At 44.3% G+C, this 25,184-nt stretch overlaps 1 protein-coding gene across 1 annotated transcript in view; it reads left to right on the top strand.

Annotated features, from left to right (window-relative positions):
- Positions 1-12,509: 12,509 nt before the first annotated feature.
- The window catches only part of LOC108792894 (solute carrier family 22 member 4-like), a 60,621-nt gene continuing 47,946 nt past the window's right edge, over positions 12,510-25,184 (top strand). Inside the window, exon 1 of the mRNA XM_018563781.1 lies at positions 12,510-12,991. Within this exon, the coding sequence (XP_018419283.1) occupies positions 12,599-12,991 (393 nt within the window). The 5' untranslated portion in view covers positions 12,510-12,598. The remainder of the gene's footprint in view (positions 12,992-25,184) is intronic.

Genomic DNA, 25,184 nt, shown 5'->3' with positions numbered 1-25,184 from the left:
TATATATATATATATAGTGGGCAGATGGGTAGTAATTTATACTCTAAGGGGGTTATTCACAAAGCTGCCAAGGGCAGCAGAGTGAATAACGCAGCCGAAGTGAAGTAGCCAAACGACATTTAGCTATTCACTCCGGTTCAGAGAGGAGGGGACGTTCAGCCGGCGGGATGAGGTATGCCGCCGGGTCCCCTCCTCTCTTCTGACACTGTCGGGCTCTCTATCAAAGACCGAGTGCCCCGACTTTTCAAATGGGGTGACACCAAAATGACTGTCTGTCATTTTGGTGTCACACCTCCAATGGTTGCACCCCGGTGCGGGCCGCACCCCCATTGCTCTTAAGGATGGATGCAACAAAGTGCTGGCTGCTATTTAAAGAAACAGTGGCACATATGAAAACAATTGTTTCTGTAAAGAGTACTTCACAATATTACCTGTGCAGTATAGCCATTCGCATTTTACTGAATCAATGGGTTAAGCTTGAGACACATATTACAATGTAATTGTACAATTTTCTATAGTTTTACCAATAATTGTGTGGTGCAAGAACTTAGCTAAGTTGCTATAAATTGAATGGATTCTTTAGGTAGACCTCACACTATACAGCTGATGACAAATCTAATGGAGATAGTATAGAGACTGTGCAGAATGTATGTGTATCCAGGTTAAGGGTCATTATCACACTAGCAACCTTATAGCAGATATTTGTAGCTGCTGAAAAACTGATTATTTTTTGAAGCTATTTGTAGCGAGTTATACAGTTGCTGCTAGAACTAGTACCTAACTATGAAAGCAGTAATCACTACTGTACCACAACATCAGCAGAAGCTGCATGGCATGACTGTTGGAGGCAGAGATGCTGTAGCTGTAGCTTTACTTGAAGGTAAAGTTTACGTTTTTGAAAAAAAATGTGAATGCACACATCTTTTTAAAAGAAAAATGTGCATTTAATTTTTTGCATTGCAGATTTTCCCTCCCTGTTGGTACTGAGGTACTGACAATAAGTAGCATGGATGGAAGGAAGAATGCACGGACTAACTGCGTTGATGTCACTGGTGTGGGGGATTTGGATGTGACCATGTTATGTTACACTTTGATTATGGATGTAACATGAAGCATACTACAAATGTAACTTAGGCTTTACATGATGCAATCAGTTGCTTAGTCTTCAACTTGCTTAAATACTGGTGGCACACATTTTTAATTAACGGCAAATAATTTTTGTCTGGTAAAAATTGCTGAGGAGAGTGTTGGTATAGATGCTACATATCAGTACTACAATATTGCTTGTGTGACACATCCCTAATTCTGGAAACACACCGCAATTTTGAGTTTCAATTGCTAGCTTTACCCCACTGTGGACACTATAATGTGCACTGCCAAGAAAACTGCATTGCGTAGTACCACAGACACAATCATTTACACCTCTATTTATACTTTATTGCATACCATGGACACTCTATTAGGGTATAAGAATTGATACAGGAAGTTGAAGAGCTTACACTCTGTTAGGGTATACAAAAGTAATACAGAAGGTGAAATTGTTTACAATCCAGCAGAGAATAAACTAATAAATTAGAAGATTGGTGAAAACAACGTATTTCAGCTAGCTCAGAATCTCAGCGAATCACATTCTTGATGGTAGAGTACAGAAAGACTTGCCCACGAGGTCAGGATAGGTTATCACTGTTCCAGCTTGTGAGTTAGATTTGTGCAGATGATTACACAGGAAGCTCCCAGCATCCATGCTGCCATAAAAAACAGGTGTGGGCATAGGTGTGGGGTGCATCACACAAAATTACAAACACACACACATACATGTTGGAAGGATAACTTGTAAGCCGGTATTTGTGGGAGGGGTTTGCGTGCCCACGACGCTTAAAAGAGGGCAGGCCGAGGCTACAGGGACGTGCGGTTCTCGACTAAACCCTCCCTCCCTTCCCTCTCGTTCACATATATATACATAGATTAATTCTACACACAGAGTATGCCCCCTTATTTGGCATTACTGTCCACCCGGACCATGGCACACCTCAGGTCTGTTTCATTCTGTAGCAGTTATTTGTATATGTATGTATGTTGTTTTCAGGTTATGACATCATAGTCTACACAGTTAAGTGAACGCTTTACACAAATATATATATATATTTGTGTAAGGAGTCCACTTCATATGACGTATGACTACGGCTGATAGGAGCTGAAGTGTGCCATGGTCCGGGCGGACAATAATGCCAATAAGGGGGCATACTCTGATAGTGTGAAGCGTGAAATAAGGTGAACTTCCGACTGAAGAACACATGGGATGGGTGGGAGGGTTGTTCGGAAGACCTCCCGTCCCCATAAGGCAGATCGGCGCTGCTTAAGAGGGGTAAGGAGGCGCAGACCCCTCCCACAAATTCAGGCTAACATGTTAGCCTTCCAACATGTATTCCAATCACACGCCTCCCTGATGGTATGGTATGATGGATAAGTATCTGCTTGTATTTCTCAGCATTGAGGACACCATTGATCCTGAACAAATCTCGAAGTCTATTTGCAGAAATGCAGCCCCAGACTTGCAAGGAACCTCTACCATGCTTCACTAAATAGGAACTAAATATCCAAAATGCGGTGTAATCCTATCACCCCAAACAGCAAATGGAAAACATTTCCAGCCAAGCATGCATTAATTTTGTTTAAAATAAATACTGTACCTAACAGAGGATACTAGGTATGCATATACGCATTGCCACATAATGTGAGTGTAGCCCCCATCACCTTTTGTGAGGTGGCTTCTAGAAATTTAGTGATTGCCAGAGCTGTAGTCAGTCAGGCTGGATTATAGTTGGCATTTATCTGGTTAATTCCAGGTGTTCTGGCATTGATTGTACCTACCTGGGTGGAGTGTGACTCTACTGTAGTGTGGGGCAGACAATGAGGGACACTGTGAGTGTGTGTGTAGTTAACCAGCCAATCACTGGGTCTCTCTCAACCAGTGTTGCATGCTGGGTAACTTATTGTATATACTCAAGGTAATTGCCATGTGCTCAGTCTAGCCTAGTGCCAGCCATGGAATAGTCCAGTTTGGGGTGTTGTCCAGCCACCTCCAAGGCTAGGCTTGAGGCCTGGGGGTGGAAATGCTGGAGTGCGGGAAGTGTTTAGCTGGGCCCCAAGTTTGGAGGAGGCCTTTGCGGTTGTCAGTAGTGATAGGCCGAACACCTCGTGTTCGGTTCAAATTCGAACTTTAGAACATGGATAAAGTTTGAATTCTAAATCAAACTGCATGCAAGTCTATGGGGCCAGAACTTTGAAAATTAATTGTCCCCTTTTTGAAGGCTTATATGCAAGTTATTGGCCATAATAAGTGTATGGGGATTCGGGTACTGCCCTGGGGGCATGTATCAATGAAAAAAACACTTTTAAAAAATACAGTTTTTAAAGGAGCAGTGATTTTAACATTACTTAAAGTGAAACAGTAGAAATGAAAAATTCCTTTAAATATCATGTCGTGGGACGGGCCTTAAGCTGCCTGTAAAATGGCACATCTGTACAGTATATAGAACCTGCTGCAGCAAAAATGACATTTATAAAGAAAAAAAATGACATTTAAAAAGAAAAAAAAAAGTGTGTGGCTCCCCCACCCAAACAATACCAGATTGATTCTTTAGGTCTGGTAGGAAAGTTAGGAGGGGTTCCAATTTTTTTTTTTAAAAAGCATGTGGTTCCCCCCTTTAGGTTTGGTAGGAATTTTAGGAGGGACCCCAAGTTATAAAAAAAAAGAAGTGCGCGAGGTTCCCCCTCAAAGTCATACCAGGCCCTTAAAGTCTGGTAGGAATTTTAAGGAGGAACCCCACCTCCAAAACTTGGAGGAAAAAAAGATGTGGGGTCCCCCCTAAAATTCTATACCAGACCTTTGATCCGAGCACAGGCCTGGCAGGGCAGGAAAGGAGGGGGGACGAGCGAGCACCCCCCTCCCTGCCATACCAGGCCACATGCCTTCGGGTCACCCCTGGGAAAGCATCTTGTCCCTGTGCCGATGGGGACAAGGGCCTCTTCCCCACAAGCCCTGGGGCGTTGGTTGTGGGGGTGCTGACGGGGGGCTTATTCACATCAGGGTACCCCTTCAATAAAAGGGGCACCCAGATGCCCCTACCCATTCACTAAAGGGTTAAATTAAAGTTTTAAAAAAGAGGCCAGACTTTTGAAATTTCCAAACATCTGGGAGAACAAACCATAGACCTTCTGTGGATGTAGGCTGCCTCAAATCCTTCTGTCTCTTCATGTAATCCCAGACAGACTCGATGATATTGAGATCAGGGCTCTGTGGGGGCCAAACCATCACTTCCAGGACTCCTTGTTGTTCTTTATGCTGAAGATAGTTCTTAATGACATTGGCTGTATGTCTGGGGTTGTTGTCCTGCTGCAGAATAAATTTGGGGCCAATCACACGCCTCCCTGATGGTATGGTATGATGGATAAGTATCTGCTTGTATTTCTCAGCATTGAGGACACCATTGATCCTGAACAAATCTCGAAGTCTATTTGCAGAAATGCAGCCCCAGACTTGCAAGGAACCTCTACCATGCTTCACTAAATAGGAACTAAATATCCAAAATGCGGTGTAATCCTATCACCCCAAACAGCAAATGGAAAACATTTCCAGCCAAGCATGCATTAATTTTGTTTAAAATAAATACTGTACCTAACAGAGGATACTAGGTATGCATATACGCATTGCCACATAATGTGAGTGTAGCCCCCATCACCTTTTGTGAGGTGGCTTCTAGAAATTTAGTGATTGCCAGAGCTGTAGTCAGTCAGGCTGGATTATAGTTGGCATTTATCTGGTTAATTCCAGGTGTTCTGGCATTGATTGTACCTACCTGGGTGGAGTGTGACTCTACTGTAGTGTGGGGCAGACAATGAGGGACACTGTGAGTGTGTGTGTAGTTAACCAGCCAATCACTGGGTCTCTCTCAACCAGTGTTGCATGCTGGGTAACTTATTGTATATACTCAAGGTAATTGCCATGTGCTCAGTCTAGCCTAGTGCCAGCCATGGAATAGTCCAGTTTGGGGTGTTGTCCAGCCACCTCCAAGGCTAGGCTTGAGGCCTGGGGGTGGAAATGCTGGAGTGCGGGAAGTGTTTAGCTGGGCCCCAAGTTTGGAGGAGGCCTTTGCGGTTGTCAGTAGTGATAGGCCGAACACCTCGTGTTCGGTTCAAATTCGAACTTTAGAACATGGATAAAGTTTGAATTCTAAATCAAACTGCATGCAAGTCTATGGGGCCAGAACTTTGAAAATTAATTGTCCCCTTTTTGAAGGCTTATATGCAAGTTATTGGCCATAATAAGTGTATGGGGATTCGGGTACTGCCCTGGGGGCATGTATCAATGAAAAAAACACTTTTAAAAAATACAGTTTTTAAAGGAGCAGTGATTTTAACATTACTTAAAGTGAAACAGTAGAAATGAAAAATTCCTTTAAATATCATGTCGTGGGACGGGCCTTAAGCTGCCTGTAAAATGGCACATCTGTACAGTATATAGAACCTGCTGCAGCAAAAATGACATTTATAAAGAAAAAAAATGACATTTAAAAAGAAAAAAAAAAGTGTGTGGCTCCCCCACCCAAACAATACCAGATTGATTCTTTAGGTCTGGTAGGAAAGTTAGGAGGGGTTCCAATTTTTTTTTTTAAAAAGCATGTGGTTCCCCCCTTTAGGTTTGGTAGGAATTTTAGGAGGGACCCCAAGTTATAAAAAAAAAGAAGTGCGCGAGGTTCCCCCTCAAAGTCATACCAGGCCCTTAAAGTCTGGTAGGAATTTTAAGGAGGAACCCCACCTCCAAAACTTGGAGGAAAAAAAGATGTGGGGTCCCCCCTAAAATTCTATACCAGACCTTTGATCCGAGCACAGGCCTGGCAGGGCAGGAAAGGAGGGGGGACGAGCGAGCACCCCCCTCCCTGCCATACCAGGCCACATGCCTTCGGGTCACCCCTGGGAAAGCATCTTGTCCCTGTGCCGATGGGGACAAGGGCCTCTTCCCCACAAGCCCTGGGGCGTTGGTTGTGGGGGTGCTGACGGGGGGCTTATTCACATCAGGGTACCCCTTCAATAAAAGGGGCACCCAGATGCCCCTACCCATTCACTAAAGGGTTAAATTAAAGTTTTAAAAAAGAGGCCAGACTTTTGAAAAAATCCTTTAAATTGAAAAAAAAAAACAAAAGACAAGTTTTTGACTAGTCTTTTATAATAAAACAAAAATTGATCCACCGAAGTAATCCAGGGTCAATAACAACGTCCAGCGTTGTCCACAACGATGGCGGCTCAACGAAATCAAAAATAAAACAAGAAAAAATAATGAAAGATAATAAATTAAAAAAATAAAACGACGCCCGCCGACCCGTCCGCTCGTGACAAACTCTCGCCGCAGAATGGCATTCTTGCAAAATATACACAATTGGGCGGAGCTAGCGGTGACAGCTAGTTAGCTCCACCCAACTGTTTACAGTTGTACGGCATCAGACAGGTGAGCCATGATTGGGCAAAGTCATCATTACTTTGCCCAATCGTGACTCTTAAAGAGTACTGTGCCCTGATTGGGCAAAGTCTTGCACTTGATCCGTGAGATTATAAATATACAGGATTTATTTAGCGTCAACAGTTTGCGCAGTGCTTTTCAACATATGGGGAGACAGTACAATTACAATACAATACCATACAAAAGGATTAGAAGGACCCTGCTAGTGAGAGCTTACAATCTACAAGGGATGGTTAAAACCCCTCTCAGGGACATTGTCGAAAAGATTTTGCAGGGGTACCGAAACACATGCTCAGCTATTATAAACGGTGGAGAAAAACACAGTACCGCATTATTCATAGAGCATATTATGCCTTCCAGATTAAACGCAAACAGGACGGAGCCACAGTTTATCTTGACCATTGCCCAAAATGTAAGCTATTGGCTGCTCCCTTGTTTCACTGTTAGTGGACCTGCCCCCTGATTCAATCTTTCTGGGTTGCAGTTACTGAGTTTTTGGCGTCTGTGGTAGGCCAACAGATCCCAATTAACGCTCTTCTACTGCTGTTTAACTATTGGGAAATGCCCTCTACATTAAGCAGACCTGACAAGCAGTGGATAGGCATCTCATTGCTAGCGGCTAGACGTTGCATAATGAGAGAATGGCTCTCTCCTATTCCTCCTAATATCCAAAGACTCAAAGAGGACCTCCTCAGCTTACTCCATTTAGAAAAGCTGGAAACAAAAACCCAAATAGAGGACGATAAAAAGGTCACGTCCTTTTACAACAGATGGATATCCTTTATTAATCTTGTTTTTACCGAAGCACAACGAGAGACATTTTTATATCCCTTTAGATTTTCTACAAGCGTCCTATTGGCTAATATTGGAGAGGTAACATAAAGTAATCCCACAAGCCCACATGGCAATGGTCGGAACAGGTACGAAACTTGCCATACTTCTATATCCTTAAATCCTACACTATTTACCTCCATGTGCATCTCACCCCAGTAACATGGCAGATTCAGGAAATGGGTTAGAAATGTTTACACGAGTGTGCTCTAATGGAATCCCTACCAGAAATGATCAGCTCTGGCACGTTTAATATACTCTCTGCATAGGGTTCCATATGATACATGTAACTATGTTCGGTCAAGTTTTTGTTTTAGTTTGTTTTAGTTTGTTCTAGTCTTAGTTTTTTATTTTTTATTTTTATTTAGTGCTTTAGTACTTTTGGACCTTTGTAGAACCTAATGGCATCGTTGAATAAGCAATAATATGTAATTTCTGCATTAACGGCTGTGATATTTTCATGCTCAATGTAATGTACAGTGTGTTGTATGTCGAATCAAAATAAAATGTTTAAACAAACCCCTCTCAGTTTTATTAATGATCTGTGTCCCATTGAGGGGATTTACCTTTCCTTCCAGTCCTGTAGTCACGTCACAAGAAGTGAGAAAAAGTCTACCCAGTAAAAGGTAAATCACCAGTGCAACTGAGTGAAGTATGACAGGGGCATACAGTATATCAAATCACTGTTAATGTCGAGGTGAGTGTTTCATTTTCGGAGGCTGGCTGCCTACTCTGCACAGTGCACTCAGCAGGGTTGCTTAACCAGTTGCCGTCCGCCCGTTGTAAAAAAACGGATGGACGGCGCTGCTGCATTGGCGGGTTGCCGTCTCCAGACGGCATTTTTTATCTGCTCGTGCGAGCCCACTAGCGGGCGCACACGGGCAGGAAAGACCCATAATACCACCAAAAGAAAGCTCTATCTGTCCCCAAAAAATGGTATAAAATTCATTTCAGTACAGCGCTGCATGACAGAATAAATGTCAGTCAAAGTACTGCAGCGCTGAATACTGAAAAATTGCCTGGATGGGAAGGGGGTTTAACACTGCGGATGTCAACTGGTTAAAGAATCTTCATATCCAACATATTTCTGGTCTGGGAAACAAAAGCAACACAGAGCGCCTCCATAGTGTAAAACTTTTATTTGATGAGTACAACACGCAAGTGAAAATGTACTTACACGAAAGCCAATGATCATAAGCGTAAAAGGAAACTATAAAATATTCTATCTATTCTATTCTAGACCTCAGGTTCTGATGAAGGGGGCGTGCCCCTGAAACGCGTAGACCTTTTTAAAAAACATACGGGAGCAGAGGACGCTGATTTGGAGATCCCCTCAGACTTCCCCTGCTGGAGATTTTATATTTTATCGTTTCCTTTTAAGCTTATGATCATTGGCTTTCGTGTAAGTACATTTTCACTTGCGTGTTGTACTCATCAAATAAAAGTTTTACACTATGGAGGCGCTCTGTGTTGCTTTTGTTTCCCAGATCGCTGGTCGTTGTTGACCGGTGGGAGCGCTCTGTGTTGCTTTTGTTTCCCAGATCGATGGTCGTTGTTGACCGGTGGGAGCTGCCTCTATGGTGTACCAATGAACTTTACAGCCGGATTTCTCTGCAAACCGGGGGCGCCGGTATTGCTCTTTTCAATATTTCTGGTCTGTTGGATGCCTGTGTCCTCCGCCATATAAGTTACAGTACTTTGGTTATCTGAACGCACTGAGCGCCATCTCTGAGCATCATCTTCATTGACGCTCAGGGAGTTCAGCCGATTCCACTACACCGCGGCCCCTTTGTCCCCAATTGCAGCCTCCCGTGCATTCATCCTGCGGATACCGCACACTGCGGTTGCGGCCATGCCTGGCCAGCTCAGTCCGCACAGCCCCAGCATCTGACTATTCTTGCCAGCCAAAGACCATCCAGGCACGCACCCATCCACCCCACTGTCACTTCACCCTGTACCCTGGTTAATTCACGTTCTACACAGGGATTACAGAGGACCTTCTCCTGAGACACAAGGACACCTCAAGCGTGAGTTTATCTATACAGTAGTAGCGCTCTAAAAATCATTTGTGTATAGTACTTTGGTTTTAGTGGCTGAACACCAAGCATTTTATATCAGCATAATGTGCAACCTAAACATTACAAACATTACAGTGACATATAACACAGGCATTTAGGCATAATAGCTTATATTGGGGTGTCATGCTACCCTCCCAGTCTGTGGGTCCCTCCTTGAGAGAGATCTCCTGAGAGAAGAGACCTGCACCCTAGTAATGTGTATGGTATAGTCCAGGCATTCCTCTTAGGAGGGATGTAATTATTCTTACCTCCCTAAGCAGAAGAAGTCCATATGCTTACCACTCAAGGGGAACCTCGAGTGTAGAGGCCTCTTGGCTTCATTGCCTCGTGATCCAGGCTTGAGTCTTCCCACAGAAAAGACTCCCAAACCCACTCGCCTACATCCTTATATAACCAATGAGTAGTCTCTCTGACTGGCAACTGGTGTCCTATTAAAGGGCTGCTACAATACATTACACTATTACACTACTGCTACACTGCATCTTGTGGTGACTTGGGGAACTATATCAGGGCACTCTCCTACACTGTCATATTAATAATTCGGGTATACTGCTGCATAAGATTCAATTTAAAATTCAAACACTGCTTTTAAATCTTGCAACAAAGTTTCACAAACCCACGCAAACACAAATGTCTGTATGACCTATAGTTGACAACTGTCCCGGATTCGCCAGGACAGTCCCTGGTTATGGTGGTCAGTGTAGAATCCCCCTTAGGTTGGTGGTCAGTGTAGTATTGCTCCTTACATTGATGGTCAGTGTAGATGCTCTCCTTACATTGGTGGTCAGTCGGGTACTGCATCTTTAATTAGTGGTCAGTGTAGAATCCCCCTTAGATTGGTGGTCAGTGTAGTATTGCCCCTTACTTTGGTGGTCAGTGTAGAATCTCCCCTTACATTGGTGGTCAGTGTAGAATAACCCTTTAGATTGGTGGTCAGTGTAGCATTTCCCCTTACATTGGTGGTCAGTGTAGAATCCCCCCTTACATTGGTGGTCAGTGTACAATCCCCCTTAGATTGGTGGTCAGTGTAGAACCCCCTTATATTGGTGTTCAATGTAGAATCCCCCCTTATATAGATGGTCAGTGTAGAATCCCCCCTTATAATGGTGGTCAGTGTAGAATCCCCCCTTATAATGGTGGTCAGTGTAAAATCCCCCCTTACATTGGTAGTCAGTGTATTATTGACCCTTATATTGGTGGTCAGAGAAGAATCTTATATTGGTGGTCAACAGGGCCAGTGCTAGGATTTTTGCCTAGACAGGCAAAGTTGCATTTTTGTGCCCGCCCCCCTTAGATTGGTGGTCAGTGTAGAATCCCCCCTTATATTGGTGGTCAGTGTAGAATCCCCCCTTATAGTGGGGGTCAGTGAAGAATCCCCCCTTATATTGGTCGTCAGTGTAGAATCATGGTCATACACTGTACAACCAATAGTCTTGCGATGGTTGTAAAGTGATTAAAAAAACGTACGATCTGCCCATCTTGGGCAGGCAGATCGTACTCTCGATCATCCAAAGGCGGCCCCCTGGGGGGCGGGCTTCCGATGACCGCAATGCTGAACGGGCAGTGTGCGCATGCGCACACTGGCCCGTTCGGCATTTGTCTCCCGAGCACCGTTCAAACCAGCCGAAAATCATACGATTCTCAGCTGGTTTTCTAGCGTGCTCCTTAGACAAAAGACGTGCGACCGTACAGTAGAAATGGTCGCACGTCTTCGTTCACACTGCTTGATTCTCGTACGATCGCGGGATTTCCGCGATTCTCGTACGAGAATCAAGCAGTGTATGGGCACCTTTAGACAGGCGTCCATTTACACCATTAACCCCGTCTCCGGCCAGGTCTGGAAAAACAGACGGATCAGAGATCCTTTTTCACTGGAATCAGGGGGAATCTGATTTAAAGGGACACATGTCTGTTTACATACGACTCCCCGTAGACACACTTGGGGTCCAGTAATTGCAGTTTTTTCCCTCCAATTCAAGGTGGGGGGACACTGATGTCACAGCGATGACATCTGCTTTGTACGGCTGTGATCAGGAAAGGCTCTGTGCACGGATCCACTCGTGATCAGCACGTGTGAAAGGGGCCTTAAAGTTGTAGCTAGTTGAGGGGGCGTGGCCAACCATGGAGGAGTAAAGCCGCACGGATTTGAGCTCTGCCGATCCGGGGCCGTTAATCAGTGGACTTCTCCCCCCCCCCCTATTGTATTGTTGTTCTGCTTCTAACTACTTTGTCACATGAATACATGTTTCCTTTGTTTTGTTTTGAAAATCTCTAATAAAATCTGATTGCACCAAAGTTGTAGCTAGTTGAATGAATACATAAATCATTTTATCCCGTATTGTCTGTATTTATGTCCTTTTTAATAAAATCTCCTGTGTATATAGTATTTGTTATAGTATATAGAGTGTATATATAGTATTTGTTATAGTATATAGAGTGTATATATAGTATTTGTTATAGTATATACAGTGTATATATAGTATTTTTTGAATTCAATTGTACAATATACCTCACCCTTTTTTACATAAATGCCCTTCCCCTAAATAAAGGTATCCCTGGAAATGTTTGGGAAGTGTTGGCAAGTATGAGAAGGTGGCTTCAGCTGTGTACAGAATGGTGGTAATCGGCTGAGATCCTGACAGGGGTGAGCTATCATAATAGGAGCACAGGCAGAATTCTGCACATGAATGGATGGCACGGATGTGGCTATTATGGCAGGCAGCACGTGACTGTTAAGTAAGTGGCAGGCAGAGGGTTAAGAAGCCTGTTGTGTGTTTTGTAAGAGGAGTGAATGTGCTGTGTCATTAGACAGGTGGGAGGAGAGACATGCAGGCTACCCGCCCCGGGGAGGGGGGACATTCAGCCAGAGGGACATCGTGATGATGGCTGAGAGATCACAGAGAGCTGCACTTTCCTCATTGCCTGGGGGGAGAGGCTGGAGCTATGTGAAGATGTGATGCCCACATTTCTCGATCTACCACTATCTGCATTGTGAGAATGTGGAAATAATGCTGTGTTGTGTAACTGAATGAAAGGCTGCACCCTTCCCCTTCTCACAATCCTTCATCTTCTTAGTGCTGACTACATGATGCAGTCCTGGTGATCAGATCTTCTTTTACCCCTAGTCCAAGGGTAGGTCTTCTGTAACAGCCCCTCCAACACCAATCCAGCCATGCTTGATTATGACCAGTCAATCTCCTTCCTGGGAGAGTGGGGTCCCTACCAGCTTATCATCTTCTTCCTTCTTAGTGCCAGCACCATTCCCAATGGTTTCAATGGCATGTCTGTGATGTTCCTGGCTGCCACCCCTGAACACCGGTGCAGTGTGCCGGACAGTGCCAACCTGAGCCTGGCTTGGAGGAATGTCAGCATCCCCTGGGAAGAGAAGGATGGAGTTCTGGTACAGAGCAGGTGCTGGAGGTACAAGCTAGACACCCTGAGGAGCTTCTCTGATCAGGGACTCCTTCCTGGGCTGCATGTCAATGTCAGTGACTTGGAGAAGGAGAAGTGCCTGGATGGATGGGACTATGACAGGGACATCTATCACTCCACTGTTATCACCGAGGTAAGTGTGTGTCAGTCTACATTTTCTGTACTTGTCACTCTGTACTAGTAGAGATAGTCAATCATCTTCATCGTCTTGATTAACCATTTGATTTTAACATTTGTTCACAGTCTTCTAAACCATATTCAACTATTATATATGTAATACTTGGTGATTTTGTCATGAAGGTTTTTGTTCAGGCACTTTCCGGTTATGGGGTAACAAGTTGTGCTCCTGCTTTGTCACCTTATATGCCCCCTGGTTGAGACAATAAAGCGGCAGTGCCAGCACGCATTGCAAATACATGAACCCACCGTTGTCACTACGAAGGATGCCTGCCCTAAACAATAATGTACAGCCAACACTGAAGTACATACAGGAAGCTGCTGAAATAAGCTTGAGGAGATCAGCAACACAGAGATTCATAAACAAAACATAATATGGTGAAAGAAAGCCTATGGCATCTATGTATGATAGATAGGTCTTCAGCCAACACTTGTTGAATGAGTTAGGGATTAGATATAAGCCAACTATTAATAGGAAGCATGCACACTTTGGTTTCTATTGAAACGTTGTATTGCAATGCCACATGAGTTCCTGCTGATTTGTAATCAGTTCAGGGAGAAAACTGTTTGTTTAACATTACGTGTATGCTTACACTATGCTAGGGGTAGACAACCTCGGCACACCAGCTGTGGGGAAACTACAAATCCCATCATGCTATTGCTTATGGGAATCATACCTGTAGCTGTCAGAGTCTTGCAATGCCTCATGGGAATTGCAGTTCTACAGCAGCTGGAGTACAGAGGTTGCCCACCCCTTCATAATAATATTTCAACCTTTGAAGTACAGTGCTGTGAATGTCTGGTTTCATACACCCTAACTGTTATGCTTTTTGTGGTGCAAATGTAACTCTGTTAACAGTGGGAATTGTTTCATGCATTCAATCAGTTTGCAGAAAAAGTGACATGTTACACGGTGCTTTGCAGAGAACACTGCATAGGAAGTTTCTACTTCCTGCTGTTACTGTAATCCAATGTCTCTTCTATGGTTCTATTGTACATGTCCTATTAGGTCCAATGTTGGCCAGAACTGAATTAAGCTATTGGCATGGTAAATCTACACAAACATCAGTAGATATTTGGATATTTCCATTCCTATCTTGAAACAGCTAAGTCTTTGACATCATAACATAAAGAAAACTCACGTATTTTTAATAAATTCAACCTCGAAGAGGACCGGTTGCCAACAGCAGAGGAGGACATGGAGGGCAGCGCTGGAGTGCAGAAAAGGTGAGTAGTGCTTAATAAATTTAATTTGCACCTGGAGTTGGCCTTTGAAGTAAATATAAACTTTAAATACCAATTGCAATGTGTGCCAGTCACAACCCAGAAGAACAATTGGGAGAAAGGGACAGAGAGGGGATTTTATCAAACCTGGAGCAGACAAAAGCTGGAGCAGTTGCTCATTGCAACCAATCAGCTTCCTTCTTTCATTTTCAAAGCTCAACTGAAAAAACTGAAGAGCAAAGCTGACTCTTTACATACAGTGTTATTCAGAAATCCCTTAAAGGAGAACTATGGGGTCAGGGCTTTTCCCCATAGTTCTCCTAAGGGCAGCGGGAGGACACAAACTAACATCCCTCCCTTTGGGTGTCCTCCCGTCACCCAAAGCTCAGTAGCTCGCAGCGCAGCCCGGACGGATCCCGACATTACTGTCTGGATCCACCCAGCTGCGTGAGTAACAGCTGGCTCTGCCTATCTAGAGGCAGAGCCAGCTGTACCTGCCCCCTCCCCGTCCGGTCCGCCAGTCAGCGCTGGAGGATCGGACGGGGGAGAAACCCTGCAGGGAGCCATGAGTGACTGTCAAGGCTCACTGCAGGGACAGGATCGAGAAGTGAGCGAGCGATGGTATGTGTTCGCTCACTTCCCGATCTATTGAGCCGACCTGTGACAATTTCATTGTCACAGGTCGGCTAGAACTATGAGGATGAGTGATTTTCTCTAAATTGTCCCTGTCTCTAAACTATTGCAAGCTTGCAGGGAACCTCCCGGATGGCAGCTGAATACCCCTTATGTGCTCAGCTGACTTCATTTGAATGGCACCCCAATTGCACCTCCTGACTACAATGCATTCAACTGCAATGCACGGTACTGCAAAACACATACGGTGTGGTTGAAAATAGTGCATGCGTAAGCGTGCGATTAACATACCACATTGGTGTGAACGGGCCCTCAGAGTGCCCCTTTATAGTACTGTCCTTAGTCCTATAGTACTGTGAGTTACAGACATGGCTACCATGAATAATGTAAAAGTTTCCACTCAAATTCAATACAGGGCTGGACCACATCAGGCAAAACTTTGGAGCTAAAGAGCGGCACTACAGAGCCCATGTATATCTGCTTCTACTGACAGAAAAGGCTGTTGGGTCCATCGACAACCCCACATCTAAAATTAGCATTAACTCTTACAACACAATGCTAACGGAAGCAGACATTTTAAACCATAATCTGCAAAGTCCAGAGCTTGGTATCTGGTGGAGTCGGGAGGCAGAGCAGGGAGCCAAGAGTCAAAGCCATGGGGTAGAGCTGGGAGGAGCCAGTGTGGAACTGGGAGGTGAAGATGGGTCCTAGAGGCCGAGAGGCATAGCTGGCTATGGGCGGCTTAAGAAGATGGAGAATACTCTTCCATCCTCCTTCAGTGCTCAGCGGCAAACAGAGTGACATCATTGGATGCTAGAAACGCTCCGGTTCTCGCACCCAATGGCTACACAGGAGGACATCGGGTTCATTGGAACAGCTACTCGCTCCATGTCCAGACCGCGGTCCCCCATTTGTGGAACCCTGCTTTAAGAGCTGCTCACAAGGACTTCTAGAATGCGTGGCAGTTTGGAGGTATTTTAATGTCACAAATACGGACGCAATTACTGTGCAGTTAAGAAATGATGCGGAATGTCGCAAAGTATGTGCAGTGAGTCACAAACATGAATATGTCACAAGAACACTTTGAAAAAGAAGTAAACAGAGATAAAACTTTGCAGTTAGTTGGCATGACATTTTGGTCTTTGCAACAAAAAAGTTTGTTACAAGCACATTCATAAATTCGCCCTATTGCATTTTTTTTTAAAGGAGAACTATGGGGTTAGGATTTTGCCCCATAGTTCTGCTTAGGGTAACGGGAGGACACAAACTAGCGTCCTCCCGTCACCCTAGGCTCAGTATACCGCGAGCTGTTGCTCGCGGTATACTGAGACGCCGCAGCTGAAGCTGAACCCGACAATTATACCGGGATCCGCCCAGCTGCGTGACTGACAGCTGGCTCTGCCTATCTAGAGGCTGAGCCAGCTGTACCCTCCCCACGTCTGTTCTGCCAATTCGCGCTGGCGGAGGGGGGAATCCAGCCCCTCCCCTGTCATGGCAGAGAGCCGTGACAAGATCGAGAGGTGAGCGAGCGCCGGTATGTGTTCGCTCACCTCCCGATCTACTGAGCCGACCTGTGACAGTCTCCTTGTCACAGGTCGGCTAGAACTATAAGGTGAGTGAAAAACACTCACCTCATAGTTCTCCTTTAAGTAAGGTTTAATATCACTTTAACCAGTGTCCCAGCCAGCTGGGGAAAACTCTAGTTGTATCCCATTACAGAAAGGATACAGCACACAAAACCAACAAAACCTGAAATACAGACACTTGGGTTTGTGCACATGCTGTGGCAAATTTTAAACAGCGTGTCGCATGCTGCAGGCACTGTTTGCCAAACGCGACCATTGTGGTCAATGGAACCATATCAGAGCTGTGCGCCAAGCTTGGCATGCAGATTTGACACAGTATTGCAATGCAAAATTCTTTGTGGGATAAAAAAAAAGACATTCAGGAGGCGGCCTCTCAACGCCTAAAACCGGACACTCAACTGCGCTCTGAAAAGTGATTCACCACGGATCATTTTTATAAGCTGTTAAATCTGCCACCCTTGTGAAAGAGGCCCTAATTAGGCACCGCAGCTCTGATCCTCCTCAGCTCTCTTTTAATGTTATATAGGCAATAAACCTTTCAGCAAAAGTCAGTGGAACAGCTGAGAGAAAAGAAGACAAATCACCTCCACATAGCGGATCAACAATCAGCCTGCTTACACAGGAGAGTGCTTCACAGCACTAGTAACTTGAGGCTTGACAAACAGTAATAATCCCTCACCTTCCTTTCTTCATATCATCATGGGATACACAAAGTAGCTCGGCTAGACATCTTTCCCCAATCAAGTCAAAGGCAGACTACTGTGTGTAAAGCTCCTGTTTATTGTGCAGGTGTTAACATAGCACTAGTCACATGTGTGATATCTTAATTTCACGAAATCTTGCATGAAATTTACTAGTAGTATGCAGCGCTACCCCCTGAGGAGCCGCAGAGAATAATCGGGTCTTCCATAGCCATAGTCTGATTTTGGCAACGTCACGGCCGCGTCTGCCCAGTTGTTATTCATTGGCCGGGACCTGCTAGAAGACAAGCAGGTGCCGGCCAATAGGAAACAGTTGGGCGGAGCTAGCTGTCACCAATTATTGTTTTTTTTTTCTTTGCTTTAAAATATCTTTCTTTTTTTTAATTTGACTATTTGTTTACATTTTTTTTACAGATTTGTTCAGCTATTTTTATTTTTCCTTTCTTTTCACTTATTTTCTATTCAGTGCCGCTCAGCAGCATTCTGCTATTCACTCACTGCCATTCAGGGGTGAACGGCAGCTAGTGAGCTGCAGCTCAACCAATCCAGATGTTGGATCGACTGAGTCGAAGTCCTTCTGCACTTCGGCTCACCCGAACATGCGGAGCATGTTAGGCTGACCGAAGACAGCCGAAGGCAGCCAATGTACGGCTGATTCCAGCCGATGTACGCTGAAATCAGCCGTACTGAGCCGGAGTGAATAGCCGAACGTCGTTCAGCTACTTCACTACGGCTGGGTTATTCTCTCAGCTGCCTGCGGCAGCTTTGTGCTTGGCCCCCCTAGTAACTGTTGTGTGTGTTTTATTCGTATTGCACATCTGACATCTACCACATTTGAAGAAACCTTTAACATTAGGGAAGATCCACTTTCTTTTATTTGGGGAGTCAAAGCTAGCTATTCTATCCTTCAGTGTAGTCATCCTTCTATGTACACATTTTGGTCTTTTAGGAAGGAGTGATGACAGAATCCTTTTTCAGAATGGGTCAATAATTGTGAAATATCTTTTCTAGCCCTTGTATTGTGTAATAAAATTAGTCATAAAAGCCACCATTATATTGTTTTGCTTTCACCTTAGACCTTCCAACATCTTCTCTAGTTAACATTTTTCTTCATAATATTGACCTTTTTTATATCACTTCTCAATAAATCTATCAGCTATAAATCTTGTGTTCTGAAATCATTAATATGTGTACCAGGGGTGTAACTTGAAATCACAGAGCCCCATAGCAAAATTTTGTATGGGGCCCTGTGATTTCTAGTTATACCCCTTGCAGAGCCCACTTGAGATCCCACACAGCCCACCTGAGGGTGACCCTGCAGAGCCCACCATAGACTCCCTATGGTGGGCTCTGCAGGGTCACCCTCAGGTGGGCTGGTCGCACTCCTTACCTGTCCGCCTCCTCTTCCTACACGCTCGCTGATGGGCCCCGCCTCCTCCTCCGTCGCCGGGCCCACCTTCTTCTCCGTCACCGGGCCCCACCTCCTCCCTTGCTGTCGACCACAGGCCCCACTTCCTCCTTCACTGCCGGGTTCCGGCCTCCTCCACTGCCGCTGCTGGCTCTCATTGACTCAGCAGCGGCTCTGGAGACCAACGCGCTGCTGCACAGATTACGGTCAGTGATCTGAACAGCAGCGCATTCTTCTTCAGAGCCGCCAGTGAAAGCCACCAGCAGAGGATGCCATAGCGACCCAGGCGGTCCGCTCGGCATCTGGCCGGGCCCCACTGTGCCTGGGCCCCACAGCGGCCGCCTGGGTCGCCATGGCGATCATTACGCCACTGATGTGTACAGTTTTGTCTATTCCTCCTAATCTTTCCCTTTGGACTACTCCAGAAACCATAGTGGATAATGCTGCTTGTTGGAATATATTTATTCCTATTGGTGGTTATAAAGTGCATACTAGTGCATATAAAACTGTCGTTAATAAAAAAAAATTACATTAAAAAATCCTATGTTTTTTCTATCATATTTGTATGTGAACCTAACAATACTCTTATTTTCTGTACAAGCTTATTTATAATTATTTTGTTTAGGTAAGCAATGCAGAATCATATGTTTTTTTTATGTTACTGAGACTGATGAAGGATTATTTCTAAATTAGATGGTATGGCTCACTGCCTTTATTTCTTAGGAAATCTTAGTCAATCTGACTGCTTATGTTGGTGGCTGAATCTTCTTAAAAGTAAGAATGACTAGCATAAGTGTTCATATGTAGGTAAAGGAAAGACTGGGGCATGTAAACTAAAGAAGGCTATACTTGCTCTAAATTTCAACCAGTTCCTGATGAACCAGCTGAAATTCACTGCTGGGGTGTCAGTGTATTGCACCCTTCCACTCGGCATCCCTCGATCAGCTGATGGAAAGAAGCAGGTCGGAAAATTCTCAGCCAAATGGAGCTAGCAGTCAATAAGCTACAACAGTGGTTCTCAACCTGTGGGTCGGGACCCCTTCGGGGGTCGAATGACAATTTGCCAGGGGTCGCCGGGAGTCTCCGGCTATTAGATAGCGGCTCCTGGCCGCCCGGGAGGGAAACACTTTCTCCCGGAAAGGTTTAATCTGCTCGATTGAGCACAGTAAACCTTTCGCTGCAATCGTTTTTTAATTTTTATTTATGACATCGGAGCCCCAGCCGCCGTAAGTCAGAAAAAAATAAATATATCAGCATTGGAATGCATAGCTACATTCCTATTGGCTATTTCACTTTACAATAGCAAACTAGCTATTGCACCCGCCCACTGCTGCTGTCAATCAGCAGAGGGGGACCTGCAGTTCTCCATCAGGTCCCCATCTAGTGATTATCATCATTATTATTAATAATAAAAGCTGACACCCTCGGCTTGTGTTATATGGTTTGCCATTTTAGCTGTTACAACAGTGGTTTTCAACCTGTGGGTCGCTGTGTGATTTCTGCTGTGCTAGGCGAGAGTCCTCCTCAGCCCTCTCCTAGCGCAGCAGTGTCAGTTCTCCCGCCACGCCGCCAGATGTCACTGCAGCAGCCGCATTAACCCTAAATTTTACCGCTGGGGGTCACCACAACTTGGCAAATGTTACCAAGGGGTCCCGGCCCTAGAAAGGTTGAGAACCACTGAGCTACAAGCTCCGTTCAGGTACTCTGACAGACAATCAATGAAGGAATCTGTTCTGTTTTTGTTCTTTGAGCCCGCAGGTTGAATGAAAAAAATAGAACCATGTATACCTAGCTTAAGACACACAATGTCAGTTATCAATCCTATCCCTGTAGGGGACAGGTCAGCCTTTATGGAGTCCTACAGTATGACAGAGGACTCACAATTCTGCTCTCATAGGAAAAGACATTCAGATTTCTTCAAACACCTATGCCTAACTGTCCTTGTATAAAGATGTGTGCACATATGACTAAAATAAGGGAAAATAACATTTTTTTTTCTGGTATTGCATAAGCATAAACATTAAAGGGTATCTATGGTCAAATACTAAAAATAAACAAGTATTTCTATATTGAATTTCCATCAGTTCTATCCCACTTCTATATTGGTCTAGACGTTTGTAACCTTACTTAGTGAAGATGCACATGGGATTTATTTCCTCAGTGCACCAACACAATTTCACTTAGCCCTGTGAATATGCACTTCCTAGTGCTGTCTGAACTATAAGGGCCCATTCACACCGGATCTATTGCGTTGCGATACTTTTTTAATGGATGCTAACAGATGTGCACCAAAAAAAGAATGGTTGTGAATACAACTTGTCCACACCACTCTGATCCTTTGCGCTGAAAAAAGTAGAACATGCACTACTATTTTTCAGTGCTACGTAACACAACCGATCCAGTGTGAACTAGCCCCATTCACACCCATTCTTTGTTCAATGCCCTTCCGTTAGCATCCATTGAAAAATGAAATCACAATGCACAATTGCAAGTCAACAGACCCTCATCTTCCCGATTTTGGTGTGAATGCACCCTAAGTCGATGTTTCAATTTCACACAGTGTAACATAATCATTATTTAAAAGAACAGCAAAAGGAGCACCTCCATAGTGTAAAACAGATTTAATAAAGGTAAAATACAGCTGGAAATGTACTTACAAACGACTTGTAAAAAACGAGCATTGAATAAAACGGTCTCAAGTGGATCAAGATGGACAAACGAAAGAACAAAGTGCAGAAATCGGAAGAGTAAGTGTTTAAGCCAGGGCCATCTAGACACAATGATCTTCCTCCGGTTGACGCGTTTCAGAGGTTAAACCTCTTTCCTCAGAACCAGCTGAAGCTGGGTTCGAGAGTTGTCATGATTTTTTTAGCGCCAGTGATTTTTTCCTCTACATAATCATTATTTGCTGGCAGCAATGCATGATGGGATATGTAGTCTTGGGAAATCGAGATTGCATCACATCAAGCAGCAGAGAAAGCGACGAAAAGCACATTGGGAATCCGGAAAGTTGTTGAAAGTGATGGATAGATGGAAGGCAGCTCTCACTACATAAATGGGAAGAAAGCTTTGATTGCATTATCAAAAACAACTATAGTATGTATTCTTATTACACTTCTGATGTTATTACAGGATAACATATGCTGGGCTTTAGAACTCCTTTAACCACAGTTGTAGAAGTGCTAGTTTCTACCCTGTTTACATGCAGAATCTTTACCACAACCAAAGTAGAACTTCCCCCTACATCAAAAAATGAATAATGGCTGCTTTAAAGCAGAAGTAAAGTCACTATACACTCTGCAACAAAAACAAAACCCTTTCAGACAATGTATCCTAAGGCTCACTCTGTTATCCTCCTTACTTGTTCTGTGGCGGTAGTCCCCTCTTCCCTCGCAGTAGTTGAAGCCAGAGCCATCTTGGTGTTGTCTCAGTGCTAGCTTCCCCATTAGCCTCTTCCACCCTCAAGTGACGTCATCTAAAACTCCTGCTCATCGGCTTATCGCAAGGAGCCAAACCTTTTTCATTACATGGTTGCCATGATGTTGATTGCAACATCATATGTAATCACCATAGCAGTCAGTAAACAGCCACTAAGATATGTGGGAGAGACTCTAAAGATACTGAATCACAATATAGGTCAGTAGCAGGTTTTATATTAATGCGGTGTTACTTTAGAGCAGCAGAGGGAAAATGATATACCAAGCTGCAACCTTATAGTATATCTGTGTTATAATGTCTCACAGCTCCTGATTACCATTGCCTTGCTGTATGACACTATACATAAATATTCCTCACTGTCCAACGAGAGTTCCCTCTTAAGCAGAAGTGTCAAACTCAAATACACAGTGGGCCAAAATTTAAAAAATTCTCCAAGTCAAGGGCCGGGCTGGTTCACACAGTATAATATTGCGGACTATACAGAATATCACACAGTATAATAACAAAGCCTGTGCATTTAATTATTAAAAAGCATGATACATAATTAATATAATTTCAGATCTGCACTTCTGGATAGGACCCTCAAATAAATAGATCTGCTGCACACCAGACAACTAGGTCCAAAGTTCCAAATTTGTAATATATTATTTAATATCTGATCACTTTATTCACTTAATTATTTTAAAAGAAATGATTTTTCAGCGCTGCATATATATTAATAATATGATACATAACTTAAACATTTTTATTTACTCTCCCTTTAAGAAATAGCCGAAATATTTAAATAATGAAAAAAGCCAAAACAGACATTAAATAGTACAGTGCATTTACAACAAAAGAATTTACTTACAAAAAAAGTTTTTCCATCTGGTGCCCACTTCTGTGGATTCTTCCCCTGTATTCTCTCCTCATTGCGCAGGCCCCATAAGCTCTTCATCCCTGTTCTGAGGTCTGGCAAGGCAGGGAAAGCCGCGGGCCTATCCTACAGAAGACACAGGGCACTTCCAGCTTTAAAGATGGCCGCCGTGCAGCCGCCGGCCCGCGCCGCATCATTCCTGTGTCATAAAGACGGCCACCATCGGCAGCTGCCAGATCTAATGATAATTAAATATTATCATGCGGGCTAAAGATTATTCCATCGCGTGCCGGTCTTGGCCCGCGGGCCTTGAGTTTGACACCTATGCTCTAAAGGGAGACTGTCGGAGACTGCCATGTGAGAAAGTGACCTTACAGAAACAATGTCTTCTTCTTCTTTGTAAAGCTGGCCATACACTGTTAAATTTCTCTCCCCTGGTGGGCTTAATAAGAGATATCTATAGATTTCCTCCATCCACCTTAAACAACATGGATAAATGAATCTTCCTGCTGGATATTGTAATGTGAAGGTTAGCGTCAATGGCTGTCAGAATACCCCAACAGAGAATGTAGTTGATTGGCTGCATTTGCTGTTCGGCTGACAATTTTTCAATCAAAGGTTGTTGAGTTGGTGGTGGGCCAGCAGGGCGATCTACTGTTAAGAATTTTGGGTGATTCACACAAACTCTAAAAGGTTACAAGTCCTATGTGAAAGACATGACAGTATGAGACAGAGAATGCAATGCAATGTTAGAAAGTACCTGTGACATAGACTGTCCTAGAGATAGAGCCTACAATGTGAGGTAGAGAGAGTCTCCTACAGGAGAGATTGAGATTTCACCAGCCAGTCAGAGATGCACACTAATGTTCCTCTGGTCCTGGAAATGACTTAGGTCGTGTGAGACAGCCAGGGAATCCCCAGCACTGCTGGTAGAAGAAGAAAGAAAGCATGTGTGCAGCTACACATGGCATCTGAGATGAATAAAGGTGTCCTGGGCTGTGTGCTATCATTCATGGTGCTCCATCACTTGATACTGCTTTGTGTGTGGGCTGAACATATTTTCGTATGCTCTTTCTCTCTCTCTTTGTGAAATTGCAATACTTTGTAGCTTTAGCGTGGACACTGAAAGGCCTGTCAATATGTTACTTCATCTAGTTAGTTACCACCGTAGGGATAAACTTAGGTTTGGACCAAACCCAATCGAAACTAGAGTTTCTCCAAACCTGGAAGGCGCTCTTCTGAAGATGGAAGGAAGGCGGCGGAGCCCGAAGGATGGAGCCAGTGAGGAGAGAGGTGGGGCGTGGGGGCTGAGAACGGACGGACCGGCTGCAGACTTTTTACAAGTGATCTAGGCGACATCGCTGAGATCACTTGTAAACGTACAATCGACTTCATCCCACTACATCTAGTCCTGCTTGTGCAAAGCAGGACTAAATGTAGGAAGCGCAACTTACCGCCCGGCGCCCGGAATTTCCCCACAAGGACACCGCTGCCGCCCTCAGCGCCCTGCCGCCTCGAGGCCGGGCCTTGGTGGCCTTGTGGGGAATCGGCCCCTGATGCACTACAGTGAGTAGAACCGAATGTAATGTAATTTTGTGGAATTTCAGTAGAGTATAAAAAAATAAAAAAGGTTACAGTGCAATGTGCTATTTTTAGCGCATCAGCACCGCTCCTGACAATGCACATCAGCAGCTGCTTTCTAACGCTGCTGCTGGAGTGAATGAGCCTTTCATGATATTAAGATTCTGCCAATAAGCAGGCACACCTGCTATTTAAGAACCTCCTGTGAGAGAACGTTTGGGGCTCGTTCACACGAGCCCAGATGCTAAAATACTGTTTTCTATGTGCCCTGGTGGTGACTGGCATTGATCAGCTCCTGAAAAATCCCTGTCATCACTTCAGGTGTGAAGGAGTCCTCACTCTGCTGTGGAGATGTGACTTTTCTTGACTTGGGGCCTGCGCCCTGCCCCCTGCCCCCTATAATCTTCTGACCAATTGGAGTACCCTACTGTTCAAAAGGGAGTTCTCATGGGTCAGGAGGCTGTTGTGGACAGAGAGTAATATAACAAATAGGTAGAGCCTATGCCAAAACGTAAGGTTTCATTTGCATAATATTAGCAGGCACATTGTGTCATCCACTCTGATCTTTAGTACAGGTTCATGTTTAGTACAGTGTATTTCTACTTTTGCAGTCTAAATTAAAAGAGAACTATGGCCCAACCTTTTTTGGCAATAGTTCTCTTTAGGGTCACAGGAGGACATTTAATATGTCCTCCTGTGTCCCAAAACTCAGCATATAGCAG

Source organism: Nanorana parkeri, unplaced genomic scaffold (assembly GCF_000935625.1).
Source record: "Nanorana parkeri isolate BGI_ZX_2015 unplaced genomic scaffold, ASM93562v1 scaffold695, whole genome shotgun sequence".
Taxonomy (NCBI): domain Eukaryota; kingdom Metazoa; phylum Chordata; class Amphibia; order Anura; family Dicroglossidae; genus Nanorana; species Nanorana parkeri.
This window is presented reverse-complemented; position numbering and strand designations above follow the sequence as displayed.